Consider the following 18,655-nt stretch of genomic DNA (forward strand, 5'->3'; position numbering starts at 1 on the left):
AGAAAGACAAACTTCTGCCAGTATATTAGAACAATGATTTCCATCACTATATGGATCACCATGACTCAGACCATGAGTTTGGGATGCTGTTTCCATCCACCCCCACTTCTGTATCTAAAACTCTACATCATACAATTGCTGAAACCTGCCAATGTTGACTTCACTAGGTTTCCTAGATTTGACCTCTGTAGGTTTTCTGAACAAAACTTGAGTCTAGATTTTGTTCCCCTGCATACCTGCAATTCTGTTTTCACCAACTTCTCAGTTACTGTAATTCTTCCTTTTATTTAACCAAATCAGTGTCAACCACCACTATCAAAGTCATCCTTATCACATTTGATGATAATGGCAAGCTAGCATTAACTGGATGTGGGGATCAACTATAACTTCTTAACTCCCTAGGAAGGGAAGATCCTTTGACAGAAGCACTCACTGCCTAATATCTGTTTCCCTTTTCTTCAGTAGCAACATCACTACAGTTGTAGAGACAGGTAAAAGATATATAGTTCCTACTTTCTTGCAGCCAGAAGTGATATGATTCTAGCCATAAAATGTCATCTGTAGTCTAACATAAATAAAAGTGAGTTAGAACTTACGTTTTATTTTCAAATGTATTATTAACATTGTCATGTGTTCATTATGATCATAACCATCAACTATTTATGCTAATGATAGTTACCGTTTGTGTTAGTTTTCTATTGCTGCTAAAAAATTAACACAAGCAATGGCTTAAAATAAAACAAATGCATTAACTCACAGTTTTTGAGGATCAGAATGTTGGGCACAGCATGGTGTTCCACTCAGGGTCTTGCCAAACTGAAATCACATTGTAGGCTGGGTCTCTGATCTTATCTGTGACTTGGGTTCCTCTTTCAAACTCACCACTTGTAGGCAAAATTCAGTTCCTTGCAGTTGTAGGACTACAGTCCCTATTTTCTGGCTTTGTGTCAACTGTGGGACTCATTTTAACTTACAGAAGCTGCCCTCAGGTATTTGCTGTGTGGCCCCCTCCAAGAGCAGATCACAAATGGCTATTTACTTCTTCAAAGCCAACATAGGAAGAGTCTGGCTTTGGCATCCACACTCTCTGGTATAAATGTCCTATGGTTAAATCAGATTCACCTTGGGTAATCTCCCTTCAGAAAAATCTCTTCATCTTTACCAAACAACATAACCTAATCATGAGAGTGACTTGCTTATAACTCCACAGGTCCAACCCAAAATCACAGGGAAGAAATTACCCAGAGTAGGTGCAATAGGGAGCAGAAGTTGCGGGGGGCAATCAGAAATTGGTTTACCACATCATTTAACATGAACACTTGAGCCAGATCCTTTATGTGCATTATTGATTTATTTTCATTTACTTCTCACAATATCTATACAAGGCAAGTATTCCTAACCCATTTCACAATTGAAAAACAATGTAACTAGTCATATGCCCTTCAGGATATAGCTTAAGCACTCTACACTTCAAGTTAACCACTTGAATATAGAAATGCTAATACCTTCCTTTCCTATTATATGGAGATATATTAAAGGGCAAATGAGACAACTAAAGAAATCATTTTGTAAATTAAAGTAGTATAGGTATGCAGGTCTTATTGCCTAGAAATCGTTCTGTTGGCTTGACAAATATATTTACACTTCAAATGTGGTAGGAAGGATGGAATATAAGAAGGAATATTGAAAAGACACTGATCTCAAATCTGGGATGTGTGATGTTAAATTATTTAATTTCTATCTGGATCACCATTTCCTCCTTTTAAATGATAAAATGAAGGGAGTTGGACCATGGGATATCTAAGGTCTACTTCAGTGCAAAAAATATTCTAGAACTATGAGTTTGTTACATATCTACAATTAGATTTTAAAGCCTGAGTGCAGGAAAGTGTCATTGTTTTAGGCTGCAATCTTGTACTACCGATAAAAAACAAGGGTAAAACTCTCCCAGAAGCAGTTGTTAATGATGCTTGAGGAACATTAAATTATAATGATGTGCTTCAACCTCTCGATCCCCTTGCTATCAATAAAAGAGACTCTCTTTGCAAGGGTATAATAAAAAAAAAAATTCCTGGTTTATCCAGACATATAGAAAACCCAGCTAATTAACGACAGAGCCATTTCTCCAGGGAGCATATACGCTGGTTGTTTCTGTACATCATTGTCAAATATTTATGTCAATGAGGGAGTCCATTTGTATGTTACTTGCTACCATCTTAAATGAGTCAAAGAGAATATAAAATGAAAGAGGAATCAAATTTTCTTTCATTAATTAATATTTCAGAAGGCAAAATCAACTCAAAGTCCCTCACTTTGCTTCTACTAAGCAATAAGAGTAGAAATCAAGACAATAAATATATATCTAGATGTTTCAATACCTAAGTAAACCCCAGGCCCTTAAAGATGATACAGAGAAATATATCTCTGATAAGGCAGCTGACATGCTGAAATATTTCACAATGACCCATCAATCCATCATGTTGACGTGGAGATGAAAGGGGGAAAAATCAATTCCAGCAACGCAAAGAGTAAGCAAAAAAGGCATAGACAAAAGCACTATTAAACAAGAAGTGGAATCACAGCTCTGGGTAAATGGGAATAAGGCTGAAGATGGGTGAGCGTTTCTTAAGGACTCCCTTGCCAATTTACTAACCACATTCACTCAATTCACAGCATTTAATAGGTGCCACATCTTAAAGTGGAGAGTCAACCTGAGACCATTAGAAACTTTATGACTTACAAACTAAGGGAGAAATGCAAATTGCTCTATTTTTACCAAACAGTGTTTCAAAATTCAGTTAGAACATTAAGATTCTGTTACAACAGACAATACCTCTTACCACAAGTGATCTTTGTTTTATATAGAGCAAGGGAAGTCACTATCTCCCAGAAATGAAACAAACCCTGGCAAACTACTTCAGAAGTATCTGACAAAAGCCTGTTTCAATACCTAAGTAAACCCCAGGCCCTTAAAGTGTTCATTGCCACCACAGAGTTAGCAATGTGCTTTCTAAAAAGAATCTACTTATTCTGATCCAACAATTTCACCTAAAAACATGCTATAAACAGCATGGAAAAAAGAAATAAGTAAGTTTCAACTCAGATTTGTAAACAGTTATCTCTCGGATGAGCTCTGATCATTTGGTGTTGGCTCAGCATCCTATAGTGCCACTGACCTCAGTGCAAAAAAATAATGTGGCTTATTGGCAATGTCGGATATAAACATGGAGTCAGACTTAGGGAAGTAAGGGAATAGCACTTGTTCCATAACTAAGTAAACCCTCCCCCAAATTTATTACTTCTTCAATACCTGATACTTAATAATTTCCAAACCTACTAAGAAAAGTCATGAGTGTATACTACTTTTGGTAATATTTGTATCGGTAAAATAATGAGCATTTACATCTTTTCAGTGAAATGGCTTTTTGCGTTGTCTTTGAGCATCAAACTTCTCTTTTTTAGAGATTAATCTAAGAAGTTTCATTTATTTTCCTTTTGTGGAAAGCATCCTAAAAACAGAAGAAGCTTCCATCTTCCATAGATTCAATCATGGTTCTATTATCAATGCATTTTATGATTTGCTGTCACATGAGTTTTACCTGACCAAAAGTATGAGGCATGAGACAAAGGCTGACACAAATTGAAGATCCAAGTAAGAAGATATGATTCAGAGGTCCCAAGATGGCAGTATAGCAATAGGATGATATGAGTCATGTGGGGCAAAATAGTTAGTTAAAAAGGAGAGAAGGTATACACCAGGGATAGAGCCAGGGAAATTCTAGACGGGAAGCCCAGGAGAGCAACAGAGACAGGACAAGTCCATGCCAAAGAAGCAAATAAGAAAGGGAAGTGGCAGAGGTTCAGATAGAGGAGGTTGGTGCCACCCGCCAGTGGACCAGATGAGATGGGAAATCCCAAGTTCACAGAGCTGCAAATAGCAGTGGGAGGGATAGCTTGGTGAACTGCTTTTGAAGTTCCACATGGGAAAAAAGAGAAGCTATAGAGGAATGAACAGAGGTCGGGCACCCCTCTGTCCACTTCCCTACCCCCCTCCATACCCAGACCTGCAGCCAGCTTGGAGAAGCCATATTGTTTGTTTAAACTTTCAAACATAAGCAGAGGACTGCCGCCTTTGCTTCCCACGCACACGCTCATCAGTTGCATGGGCCATCTCACTATGCCCCACCACCCAGGAATGAGGACCACAACATTTCAGAAGAATTTCTTCCCCACCACACAAGCTATACAACAAGAAGTCATGAATATTGAAAACTCAAGCCCACTTCATCCACCACTGAGAAGCGAGCCAAGCTACAGCAGATGGGGCTCCATGCTTACACCCACCTCCACCATGACTGAGAAGTAAGCTGGGCTCCGGTAGGCAGGGATCCGTGCTTCCACTTGCAAGGCACAGACACATAGCAGCTCATAACAAAGGGAAAGGCCAACACAAGAAAATCTCCACAGATTAGAGGTACAGTTCATTAAGCAGGGCGATATAACCCTGAACACACCAGAAACTAACACCGAGGTGTCCCGCAACTGTGAGGAAAAGGGCAGGTCATCTCCTTTAACCAAAAAATCAGAGGAAAGCTATAAAGCCCCATTGGGGTCTTACATTGGATATCCCCTCCACCCTGGAATACTGAACAGAACACCCAGGCCACATCCAGCACAAACCTCTTGGAACTCACTAAAAGTATAGACATCCCACTAAATCACAAAAACACAAATTGAAGACAAAAACAACCAGACAAAAAAGAAAAAAATACACAAATGCCAAAAAACAAAGGAAAAACCCTAAATAAGAATAAAAAAGACACTATGAGCCCCCCCAAAGAACACTGCAACTTGTCAATAATAGAAGGTGAAGAAGAAGAGATCAAGGATATGCCAAACATGGAATTCAGAAAATTAATCATCAGATTACTTAGAAGCAATCAGGGGGTCAGCGCTGTGGCTCAATGGGTTAATGCCCTGGCCTCAAGCGCTGGCATCCCATATGGGCACCGGTTCAAGACCCAGCTACTCCACCTCCGATCCAGCTCTCTGCTATGGCCTGGGAAAGCAGTGGGAGATGGCCCAAGTCCTTGGGACCCTGCACCGACGTGGGAAACCTGGAAGAAGCTCCTGGCTTCATATTGGCACAGCTCTGGCCATTGCGGCCATCTGGGAAGTGAACCAGCAGATGGAAGACCTCTCCCCCCCCCCACCCCGTAACTCTTTCAAATAAAGAAATAAATCTTTAATAAAATAAATAAAAAATTAAAAAGAAGCCATCAGAGGCAAATTCACAATCTAAATGAAAAGTTCTCCCAAGAAACTGAGATATTAAAGAGAAGTGAGAATGAAATACTAGAAATGATCAATTCAAATGGATCAAATAACAAATGCAGTGGAAAGCCTTCACAACAGAATAGGTGAGACACAAGAAGGACTATCAGAATCTGAACTAGAAGACAAATTTCTGGAAATATTACAGTCAGACCAAAAAAAAATAAGAAATTAGAAAACTAAAAATCACAATTGGAAATCTACAAGATAATATCAAATGACCCAACATATGGATCCTAGGAGTTCTGGAAGGCATGGAAAGAAAGAAATGATTAGAAGGCTTTCTTAATGAAGTAATAACAGGAAAAAAAATCCCTATTCTGAAGAAAGAACAAGACATCCAAGTACAGGAAGTACACAGAACTCACAATAGACATGATCAGAAAGATCTCGACCATGACACATTGTAGCAAAACTCCCCACAATAAAACATAAAGAAAATATCTTAAAATGTGCATAAGAGAAGTGCCAAATCTCAATCAGAGGAAACCCAATTAGACTCACTGCAGACTTCTCATGAGAAACTCTACAGGTAAGGAGAGAATGGTGAGATATATTCCAAGTCCTAAGAGGAAAAAAAAAAAAAAACTATCAACCCAGAATACTGTTCCCTACAAAGCTCTCATTTATGAATGAAGGAGAAATAAAGATCTTCCACAACAAACAAAAATTGATGGAATTTGTAACTATCTACCCAGCCCCACAAAAGTGCTCAAGTATGTGCTACACACAGAAATACAAAAACAAGAACATCACTAAAAATAAGATGAACTCAGAAAATGACTCAGTAAAAGTACCAAGATAACCCAAAGTAAAAAAAAAAAAAAAAAAAAAAAGGACTATTAACAGAAATATGGCAGGGCAAAGTAGGTACTTAACAATAGACACCCTGAATGTAAATGTGTAAATGGTCTCACTTTTCCAATTAAAAGACACAGACTGGCTGAATAGATTAAAAAAAGAAAACCCATCTATTTGCTGCCTACAAGAAACACATTGTCTAACAAAGATGCATGCAGGCTGAAAGTGAAAGGATGGAAAAGGATAATCCATGCTAACAGACTTCAAAAAGAGCTGGTATAGCCATCCTAATATCAGACAAAATATATTTTAACACAAAAACCATTAAAAGAGATGAAGAAGGGCACTATATAATGATTAAAGGATCAATTCAACAGCAAGATGTGACTATTATAAACTACAGAGAAAGAAATGGAACGACCACAGATTTTGATCAGAAATTCTACAAACTAAAAGGAAACAGAACTACATGCTTGGAATACTGAAAAGTGGCGAGGGAACCCCATCAATGAGAATTCTTTACCAGTGAAGATATATTCTAAAAATGAAGGCAAAACTCAGAATGTTTCAGAATAAAAGCTGAAAGAATTCACCACCAGCAGACCTTTATGAGATGTGTTAAAGTTCTTCAAAGAAGCTATAATAATATCAAATGGAAAGATGGATCTAAACAACAAAAAAAGTACATTGGTAGAAGTTATAAAAGTTAAGGTAAATAAAACATACTTTCGGCCAGCGCCGCGGCTCAATAGGCTAGTCCTCCACCTAGCGGCGTGGGCACACCTGGTTCTAGTCCTGGTCAGGGTGCCGGATTCTGTCCTGGTTGCCCCTCTTCCAGGCCAGCTCTCTGCTCTGGCCCGGGAGTGCAGTGGAGGATGGCCCAAGTGCTTGGGCCCTGCACCCGCATGGGAGACCAGGAGAAGCACCTGGCTTCTGCCTTCGGATCAGCGCGGTGTGCCGGCTGCAGCGCGCCAGCCATGGCGGCCATTGGGGGGTGAACCAACGGCAAAGGAAGACCTTTCTCTCTGTCTCTCTTTCTCACTATCCACTCTGCCTGTCAAAAAAAAAAAAAAAAAAAAAAAACAACTTTCTTCTCATTTTTATATCTTTACAAGATGATTGCTTAACAATGGTATAAAACAATGTGTGTTCCACCTCAAGAAACCAGGAAAAGAGAGTAAATTATATTGAGAACAAGCCTATAGAAATGAAAAATAAAGCAGAAAACAATAAAGTTGAAAAAATCAGTAAAATGGTAAAACTGAAAATAACTATTTGAAAAAATATAACAGAATTAACAAACCTCTCAATAGACTGATCAAGAAAAAGACAAGGCAAAAATTACCAATTTGGGGAATAAACGAGAAAATTGCCGATATTGGGAATAAACGAGGAGGGCACACCACCACAATGCCTACAGACATTAGAAACTAATAAAGAATATTATACCATAGTATAAAATACAGATAAAATATAGATGAAATGGATAAACTCTCGAGGAATATAATTATTTTAATAATGAATAAATAACTTATATAACTCCATGTTTACTGAATTTATTATTAAAAATCTTCCATCCAACAAAGAACATTGTGGGCACACATGACTTCACTTATCAATTTTATCAAATATTTATGACATAAATAATATCAATTCTTTTAGAATACAGAAGAGAAGGAAATATTTTTCTGCTTTAGTTTGAATGTTCCCTCCAAAGCTCATGTTGAAATTTAACTGCCATTGTAATAGTGCTGAGATGGAACCTAGAAGAATAGATTAAGTCAGGAGGACTCTGCCCTTCTGCGTGGATTGATGCCATTATTACAGGAGTTGTTTAGTTATCTTGGGAGTGGGCTCCTGATAAAAGCCTAAAGTCAGCCTCCTTTCTCTGTCACATATGCTCACTTGCCTTCCACTTTCCATTATAGGATAACACAGCAGATTCCAGTACTTTGATATTTCACTTCCCAACATATGGATTCCCCAGTCTGTTGTTTCCTGTTATAGCACTATAAAGTGGACTGAGACAATTTCCAACTGTTTATGAAGACATCGCCCTTGTGCCAAAACAGGACGAAGCATCACAAGAAAATAAAAACTAGAAAACTAGAACCTCATGATATCAGACACAAAATTTCTTGAAAATAATTGGCAAACAAAATCATGCAATATATAAAAAGAATAATATATCATGACCCAGTGGGACTCATCCTTCAAATGCAGTATTTATTTAACATTCAACATTCAACCCTTGCAATTCCTCTTATCAAAGACTAAAATAAATAAATAAATACATGGATAAACAAATAAATATGAACTTCTCCATAGATACTGTGATCTTCTCCATAGATGCAAAAAAATTGGCAAAGTTTCATATCATTTATGATAAAACTTCAGTAAAGTAGGAACCTAAGAGAAATGAACCCATAGTTCAATAAAGTACACTATGGCTAACATCATACTCAATGATTGAAGATGTTTCCCTAAAGCTAGTAACAAGACAAAGATGCCTATGTTAGCACATATAGTCAGTGTTGCTCTCAAAGTCTTGACCAGTCCTGTAAAGAAAGAAAAAGAAACCAAAGGCATACAGATTGGAAAGAAAAACAAACCGTCTTTATTCTAGAGAGGATGAGTTACTAAAAAGCTACTAGAACTAATAAGTCAATATTCCAAAGATGAAAGATATAAGCCAAACTACTAAAAACTTATTTGTATATACTACCAATGAACCCTTAGAAATTTAAATCATAAAAAGAAACAATTTAGAATAGCATAAAGTGCATAAAATATGTGTAATAACTGTAAGTTTAAAAGTACAGAGTTTTGCTGGGATAAATTAAAAAAGCCCAAACAAATGCAGCACTACACCATCTTTATGGATCAGAAAACTCAGTAATTGTTAAGATATTGCTTGTCTCCATAGATTCAACATAACCCAATTAAAATTTCTCAACAATGGCAGGAATTGGAAAACATACTCTAAAAGTTATATCAAAAAAGTATAGTATTACTAACCACAACATCTAGGTATAATATGAATTGTAAATGCTAAAAGAGCTTTGAAAAAGAATAAAATTTGAAAATGTATGGTATCTAATTTTAAATATTATTATAAAGCTGTAATATCAAAACCATGTGGACCAGCATAAAGACAAACCATAAAAAAGTCTGATAGGTTGACTTCATAATTGAAAATTTACAGTTTGAAAAATATTGTTAATGAAATGAAAAGAAAACCTACAGCTTAAAAAGAAAATGGAGCATATATCTGACAAAAGGCATGTATTGAGAATAAGTAAGAGGGCTCTTACATTTCAACAATAAGACATACAATAGAATTTTAAAATTGCAAAGTATTTGAACAGATAGTCTTATCAGTAAAAGAATATAATTGTCAAGTAAGCATATGAAAAGACACTCACACTATCAGTTATTACAGAAACAAATTAAAATTATACTTAGGTACTATTCCTATTAGAATGCTAGTACATTTTTAAAAGCTGACAGTATTAAGTGTTAACAAGATTTTGGAACATCTGGAAATCTCAAAGATTATTTATTGGGTAAGGAATGAAAAAAATGATATAGAAATTGGACAACAGTTTGTCAAATCCCTGTGAAGTTAAATATAGACTTATTATCTGATGTAGCAATCTCACTCCAGTTAAGTAAAAATATTGTGTGAAGAGAAAACTGACTGCAAAGGAATAAAAATTTCTGGCTGGTGGAACTGTTCTGTTTCATGATTTTGATGGTGATCACTTGACTATACACATTTATCAAAACATAACTATATACTTAAAATTAGTGAATTATATTTATAAAATGATGTAATAGATCTGAGTCCAAAAGTTTTTAAGGACAGAAATCAGATCAATGGTGGCTAGAAATCAAAGGTGGGGGAAAAACTGATCACAAAAATATACAAGGGAATTTTCTGAGTTGGTGGAAATGTTCTAAAACTTGATTGTGGCTTGTTTTTATTTGTTTGTTTGTTTGATATATTTATATATCTGATATATATATCTGATGTGATAGATGTGCCAACCACCTTGATCTGATCATTGTACCATGTATACATGTATTGAAATGTTACACCCTATCACACAAATATGTATAATTACTATGTCAATTAATAATTTTGAAAAATTTAAAGAATGAATAAATACTAGAATACAACATAGCAATGCATTGAGTTTCCTGCAAGAAATAGCTTGAGATGCCAAATTTTTACAAGCAGCCGTTTTCCTAAAAGGTAGCAGAAAGACGTTCTTGGAAGCACAAGGACTCAGAAAACACTCATTTAAGTACTTTATCCTGAATGAAATACCTGAGATCATAGGACTACATAAAGGAATATATGCAATATATTCAAAAAGAAGAATGAAAGAAACATTGATGATCTACACAATCACTGGTCTACTTGATCGTACAAACAGACATTTGTGAATTTTTTACACAATTTTTTGTCCCTCTTCCCCCTCACTGATTTTTTTCTGAAAGAAAAGACCTATACAGAAGACATAAAAGATGTGAAAAGAGAATTAAACCACTGACTATGAAGATGAACTGTGAAGCACTGAGAATTAAACAGACTGAACTTCATCTAACACAAAAACAAATAATTATCTTCTTGCCACTGACACTGATACATTTAATAAGATTTTAAGTTAATATTTTTAAAAATTAGTTGAGAATTGTTAATGTGGTATATATTAAAAACACTTTAGAACACATTCTTTTTACTTACTATTTTAATTTTTATTTGCCAAGAGAGCACCTAATAGTTTAAAATGTTAAGGGCAGGATGTCCATAAAGCTCAGAAATATTATTATTTTTTTTTACTGATGGAGATGCCCTGACAACATTTTGGGTGCTAGTATCTGAAGAATCTGGGACCACCTTCCAGTTCAACAACAGTGAAGACCGTGGTTACCACTGCATCATCCCTAGCCCAGTTCCTGCCAAAAGGGCACTGTCACCTGTTTCATCTACACATATTTGTCGGAATAATATGCTTGTTTTGTCATTTCTTGACTTAATTTTATAGATTATTTTCTGATTTTCTCATATGATTGAAAAAACTTATACCTCCTCCTGCCATACTTCATATCCCTTTATCGTACATTATGGATATAATATAATGATTATCCAGATCATTATGAGCATCATGTTTATATGTGAAGAATCATATGTACCATAATCATCATGAGTATCATGTTTATACGTGAAGAAGTCATATGTGAAGAATAGTTACATGTCTTTTCTAATACTTTGTGTTGCTAAAGTTAATGACTTTTTATTTTTGATCATTTTAGGTTTTCCTTGTTGCCACCCTAGGTTTTTGTTTTCTCTATCTGGATGAGTCTATTGTCCATCTGTTTCCTAGATTCTAAAATTTTGTGGCTGTCATATCTAATCCTGTTCTTTTGTCTGAATAGCTTAACTCAACAGTACTTTTTTACCATCTTTTGAGTGGTATTTCAGAAGTGAGGCTGGCCCTGTGGTGCAGCAGGTTAACGCCCTGGCCTGAAGCACCGGCATCCCATATGGGCACCAGTTCAAGACCCAGCTGCTCCACTTCTGATCTAGCTCTCTGCCATGGCCTGGGAAAGCAGTGGGAGATGGTCCAAGTCCTTGGACCCCTGCACCCATGTGGGAGACCTGGAAGAAGCTCCTGGCGTAGTTCTGGCCATTGTGGCCATCTGGGGAGTGAACCAGCGGATGGAGGACCTCTCTCTCTCTGCCTCTCCTTCTCTCTCTGTGTAACTCTGACTTTCAAATAAATAAATAAAGTCTTTAAAAAAAAGAAAGAAAGTAAGTAAACCATACCTAGTATCCCTCACTGTGCAGAAAGACAACTGCAGAAGGGTGCCCAGGCAGGGCCTTGTGCATCAGAGCAAAGCTTCTTTACCTGTGTTCCACACCAAGGTCTCCCTTAGTGAGGCCCTGTTACCCCTTGATCTTCTCAGATCCCATTTCTTTTGTAATTGGAGAAAACCTTTGCTTACTTAAAAAAAAAAAAAAAAAAAAGTTGATTGAAAGAATGTAGAAAGAAGGCAAGCCCACAGTCCCCATACTTACCTTCACTGCGCTGAAACAGAAGGCATGGAGCAAGATGGCTGATGAGACGCTCCGAGTCACACTGTAAACAGCTGATGTTATCCCAGAAACAGCTGGAACACAAACATCAATGGAAATTGTCTAGATTGGCCATTCTCAAAATCAGTAAATGTTTTAAGAAAGTGAAGGTTGTAGCTTTCAATAACAAGATGCCTGCCACAGGGGCAAAGGATAAGTCTATGGGATCCATCAACAAGCACCAGGTGACTATTACAGCAAGAAAGAGACTGACCATTTGTCAAAAAAATTCAAGAGAAAAGCATTTAGAAAGAATTCTTTATACTATGTGTGTCAGTGCAGAGGTAGTGAGACCTCAGGACTTAGAGTTGACAGCTGTTGGACAAGCAAAGGAGCACTTTCAATAGAAGACAGGGAAGGGAGGAAGAGGAAGGAGAAGGAACAACCAAGTATTCCTGATTGTGTGCACGTATGTATTTGTGTGTGTAATGGGGGAGTAACAGTAATTGCTTCTTGTACGTGATTTCATAGAATCTTGACAGCAGTTGTTTGAGGTCAATCTGTTTATTTCCATTTAAAGAAAAGAAGGCTGAAAAGTTAAGCACTGTTTCCAGGTAGGTGTTCAGTGAGATTTCTATCTACCTTGGTCTAAATCTAAAGCACACAATATTAGGGTTACAGGTCACCTTTCTTTACAGGTACACATACTCAGAAGGTCATACTCAGAGACTCACACCGATCCACTATTTGACTTAAACAAACAAACAAAAAATACACACACACTTATATCCAGTCACCCACACATTCACACACGCAGACCACCTTTCTAAGCTATAGTTTTGAAGGCCCCAAACTCATTCCAAAGTACAGAAAATTCTATTCTTTCTTTTTCCTTTGCCTGTGAATTTACTCAGCCAACCAAGACAGACCATTTACAGTTTGGCTGAATGAGACTGGATGGGTCCACTATCACACAGACTGACCCAACTGAAGCAGTTTAACTGATCAAGATAGAGAAAACCTGTCATCCTGTTATCCCCTGCCCAAGACTACTCAGCCCTTATCTAAACTTTAAACTCCTTTACAGGAGTAGAATGTAAACAACTTACCAGAGCCTCCAAAAAGCAGCATGTCAATTTGCTCCAAAAGGTAAATGCAGAAAGTGTTGATTTGCGGAAAGAGCCCAAGGAGGGAAATTGCAGGGAAGCAATATAAAAAGACTGAAAATGAATGAACAAAATGGACCATTAGCATGAAGTAGCTGTCACCAAGGTTCCTACTGCAATGCTGCCTCCTTGTCCTTGCAGACCACCCCACCCTAACCCACCCAGGAATACTAAAGTCAGTGCTAGATTCCTCTTACAAGATGAAACTGGAGACTGAGGTGGAAGTGTGCCTGTGGAAGCAACAAGCTGACTTTCAGGAAGATGTCCTCAGGAAAGAAATGCACATACGCCCAGGAATAAACAAAGACCTCAGGGATGGTCAATGAGGCAGTAGAAAGGTCTTTAGTCTTAAATAGTAGAGTTGGATTTGGGGGATATGAAGGTGGGAGAAAGAAGACTGGAAAAACTACAGAAACATGCAAAACATGTAGTTACGGTGGATCTTTTCCTGCATGATGGAGGGGAACAAAAATTGGAGCCAAAGGGGTTCTTTGTCTTGTGCTTCTGTAACCTCAAGCACTTGAGTGACTGAAAGTCTACTACATTCTAAACACCCATTGGAGAGTTGGAACCAAGTGAGGGTTCAAGACTCCTAAAGAGCACTAAGGCAGAGAGGCAATGAATTAAGTCACTGTAGCACACTGTGAAGATGAGGTGCTGATTCTAGGGAAGGTAAGGGAGTCACTTGGTAGGTAGACATGCTCTGGCTGGGGAAAGGAAATTTGTGCTACTTCCCATCATCCTAACAGTGAAATTGTGCAACAAGTTAACATTTTTAGGTTATAATTCAATGTTTTACAGAAATAATTTGTCTGGAGGAGCAGAACTGCATTTTGTAACAACTATCCTATCATCCTGTCTTGCTTAGTTCTATTCAGGCTGAGTTCTATAGAAACACAGGAACACCCATAATACAATGGTCGTCCTGATTCAGATTACTGTGTCACTGAAGTTTCATACTGGTATATCTTAATCAAACTAACAAAATCTGATTTAAAATCTAGTATGTCTAGACATTGGAGCTATGTCTTAAAGCTATTTAACCATAGTGAACAATGGAGTAGGGATGACAAGGCAAAGTGTTTTTGCTATGCCTGAAAAATAGGAAATGCTATTTCCCATAGTGAAATGGTAAGAATGAGGTAATTTGTATGTGTCTTTCTCTTTTCTGAGATCAAATGAGATCAGGTGCATTCAGGGTGGTATGGCTGTAGATTGACTTTTTCTTCAATTAGCATTTAAAAGAAAGAATGGGACAAGTCCCTTTACAACATGCACTAAGGAACTGTTCCAACATTTTGGAATGTAAAATGTTATGTGTGGAACATGGATACGGCCATAGAGACTTTGCTTGGGAATGAAGTTATGATTTGATTAACATGCAATTTTGTTGTAGTGCTTTATGTGGCAAGATTGTAACTGTATTAAAAAACATAAAGCACCTGAAGCAGACATTCCTCAATCAAAGTAGGCAACATGATGCAAATACTAATGTGCTAGACATAACTATAAAAGACACAATTTATTTTCCAGTATTTACTAAAGGAATTCAGAGGTATGAAAGGAAAGAGATAAGAAATAAGCATATATTTAATTATGGAGTATATAATTATAAACATAAAAAATTTAGTTCCTGTAATTCAGTCTTTCCCTTAACTTTGGAACTCAGAATTCAGCAATGAAGATTGTAAGCCATCCCAAGCCACCCAATTCTATGGCAGAGGCAGAGGTATGCTGCATTGAGATTTCATTAGTCTAACTTCCAAAGTGGGGTGTGCATGTTTGACAAACTTCAGTGAAAATGAAGAAAATACAAAGAAAATTCTTGGTGCAAAATGTCATTAAAGGCATCCAAACACTGTAAACTATTCAGCAAAGCATGAGTAAAGAGGTATTCTCTATAAGAAGTACATTAGCCAATGAAACCAAAACTAATGAAGTGAAAAGAACTGGGTTACAATGAATAATGACATGAGGAATATAAAATGACAAGTAACACCAGAGGTCAGCACTGAAGATGTTCCAGCAGTGGGTACAGCACTGTAACTTAATGAAACCAACCAGGAAGAATAGCCGTGAACAAGGAGATGCTAGCAGCTCTAGATCTTCTCCAGAGCATAGTAGAGGAGGAAAGCCCTGGTCTTTAAAAGTCCTAGAGGTGGAAACTGTCCTAGAAATGGATGCCATTATTTTTTTCTAAGAGGAAAAAATAAAAGGCCCCTGTGGTTCTTCACAATTTTCCCTTTGAGCAAACATTTTTTGTTAGCATACCACTGAGTAAGTCTGTTATTTTCTCTTTCCAGTTCCTTACTCTGGATTTCCCTAATATTGATCATATATGCAGAAACTTCTGGTTCAATTCCATTTTTAAAGTAAAACTCATAAACAAAAGTGTTGCAGTTTAAGGCTCTTTATTTTTTTTTTTTTTTTATTTTTTTGACAGGCAGAGTGGACAGTGAGAGAGAGACAGAGAGAAAGGTCTTCCTTTGCCGTTGGTTCACCCTCCAATGGCCGCCGCGGCCAGCGCGCTGCGGCCGGTGCACCGCACTGATCTGATGGCAGGAGCCAGGAACCAGGTGCTTTTCCTGGTCTCCCATGGGGTGCAGGGCCCAAGCACCTGGGCCATCCTCCACTGCACTCCCTGGCCACAGCAGAGAGCTGGCCTGGAAGAGGGGCAACCGGGACAGAATCCGGCGCCCCAACCGGGACTAGAAACCGGTGTGCCGGCGCCGCTAGGCGGAGGATTAGCCTAGTGAGCCGCGGCGCCGGCCTCTTTATTTTGTTAAATGTGAGTAATATGAATTGCTGTGGAGTCAATGTGAACATGTGTATTGGGTGTCTTCAACAGATCACATCTGTGCATGATGAACTAATTGCCCTCATCTGGATTAATGAGACCAGAAAACAAACCCCAATACAAGACATGGATATGTGAGGTCTGAGTGTTCAAGGAAGAACAGGAACCAGCCAGCAACTTGCTATAAAACCTCTACTTATCTCCAAGGGTTACATGATTGAAGGTTGCATATAGAAGGCATGGATATATAGTCCTATAGACTAAAATGAGACAGACAACTCTGGGATCTGAAAGGATCACAGAGGCCATTTGGGAAAGTAGCCGTCCAGGGTATGGACTCTGGCTACAAATGATGGCACTCATCTCGCCTGAACCTTTCGAAGTCATGGATCTCCTTGCTTCCCTAGGCAACCCATTCTATCTACCTAATGCAAATGATGGTATACATTTTCCCAAACTGAGCTATAATCCACTCAAGTGTTTATTCTCCAGGTCGGGCATCCTCCATGCCATGACCAGTCTCCAGGCCTAGTGTTGCTGCTGTGGCTACCTATACTTCCCAGGGTATACATTAGCTTGATTACTGTTCTGTTTGACATATGGTGCTAAGAATATTGGCTTTCTCATTCATGGGATAATTTCAAATCCAGTCTCATTCATAAGTTTTTGCTGAAGTTACTCAAATGAAAGTAATAAAAATTCTAGCCTAGAGGCCAGCAATTTCTGACCGAGCACAGGAAATGAATGTTGACTAAGAAGGACTTTCACCTTATTCCTCAAAATAAAAATAATTTCTCCTTATAATGAAAAGAACATGCAGCGTGATATTCTGAATAAATATAAGAAATCATAAAAGAAAAAGAACTTATATAAGGATATTATCCTCAGTGTTACTATATTAACCTGTATCTCTTATCTCCTTAATTCAGTGTAATTTCTCCTCCTTCTGTTGTTCCACTAGCTGACATTGTTTTCCTGCCTTTGAGATGTTCCTCTCCTTGTATCATAGGGAGAGGTCTTTAAAAAGGTTGGTGAAAATGCATATTATATTATGTATGGACTTAAAAAATGGTTTTGGCTCGGCTGGCGCCATGGCTCAATGGACTAATCCTCCGCCTTGCGGCGCTGGCACACAGGGTTCTAGTCCCGGTCGGGGCGCCGGATTCTGTCCCGGTTGCCCCTCTTCCAGGCCAGCTCTCTGCTATGACCCGGGAGTGCAGTGGAGGATGGCCCAAGTCCTTGGGCCCTGTACCCGCATGGGAGACCAGGAGAAGCACCTAGCTCCAGGCTTCGGATAAGAGCAGTGCACCAGTCACAGCACGCCAGCCACAGCGGCCATTAGGGGTGAACCAACGGAAAAGGAAGACCTTTCTCTCTGTCTCTCTCTCTCACTGTCAACTCTGCCTGTCAAAAAGCAAACAAAATAGTTTTGGACCAAAAATTATTCTTTTAATTCTATTTTTCCATGAACTTTTTGAAGCACTCTGTTTATAGGAGTTGCTCCATCTTTCCACCTACACAATGTTCACTCAATCCATCTCCTAGCACTGCCTTGGACATTCAACCCCCCTGCATAAGAAGGCAGAAAGAGGCAGGCTCTACTCCCCACAAGCAGCAGATTCCACACTGTTCTCACTCCTTTCCCATTCTAGTTCCTCAGCCGCTGTCTCCTCCTCTGGAAATTGACAGTGCTGAGATGAACCCAGGAACAGCATCATGAGTAACAGAAATATCAGCAACAGGGCACCACTGGAAGGAAAACTTCATGTTCTCTGGCACTGTCAGAGGAGGACCAAGTCTACCCAACACAATGGGAGGAAACACAGTTTACCTTTGGCCACAAGATGGTAAACAATATCACATGTACTTAGTTCTTGCTTCTCGTCCTTTTTCTGAAATGCTCCTTGTTATAGGTTGAATTGTATGCAACCCCTCCCAAAAATGTTGAAGTCCCAATCCCTGGAAACTGTAAGCATAATCTGATTTGGAAACAAGGTCTAATAGGACTGGTCTAATAAAAACAAGGAGGAAATTTGGATTCAGAGACAGACATACATGGAGTGAAGATGTGTAAAGACACAAGACAAAGATGCACCTAGAAGCCAAGGAGATGTGCCCTTCCACAGGGCCTTCAGAGACAGCATAGTTCTGCGAACCTTAATCTTCAACTTTCAGCCTCTAGAGTTATGAGACAATAAATTTCTGTTGACTAAAACACCCAGTTAGTGGTACTTTGTTAGAGAGGCCTGAGGAAACTAATATACGCCCTTTTCCTCCTAATAACTTTCATTTCCTCTGCATTTTCTTCTTCTTGCTATTCCTGCAGAGCAACAATGGCCATAGCTATATATTACTTAGATCCCTTGATGACTGAAGGGACAGAGGGTGAGGAAGCTCCACTAAGGAGAAATGACTTTGAATTGCCCTCCTTTTTCCTCATAAAGTTGGCAAATAATAGAAGCATCCATTTCC

The 18,655-nt window shown here is 38.3% G+C and overlaps 1 protein-coding gene across 4 annotated transcripts in view; it reads right to left on the bottom strand.

Moving 5' to 3' along the window:
- PCNX2 (pecanex 2) overlaps positions 1-18,655 on the bottom strand; it is a 324,088-nt gene that overhangs the window by 199,096 nt on the left and 106,337 nt on the right. For all 4 annotated transcript variants that reach the window (XM_051821460.3, XM_008268254.4, XM_089312276.1 and 1 more), the window contains 2 exons: positions 13,330-13,440; positions 12,224-12,315 (listed from right to left, as the gene is read on the bottom strand). In XM_051821460.3, coding sequence (XP_051677420.1) covers positions 12,224-12,315; positions 13,330-13,440 — 203 coding nt within the window. The remainder of the gene's footprint in view (positions 1-12,223; positions 12,316-13,329; positions 13,441-18,655) is intronic.

This window comes from Oryctolagus cuniculus, chromosome 13, assembly GCF_051225735.1.
Source record: "Oryctolagus cuniculus isolate XC-2025 breed Fujian yellow rabbit chromosome 13, ASM5122573v1, whole genome shotgun sequence".
In the NCBI taxonomy this organism is placed as follows: domain Eukaryota; kingdom Metazoa; phylum Chordata; class Mammalia; order Lagomorpha; family Leporidae; genus Oryctolagus; species Oryctolagus cuniculus.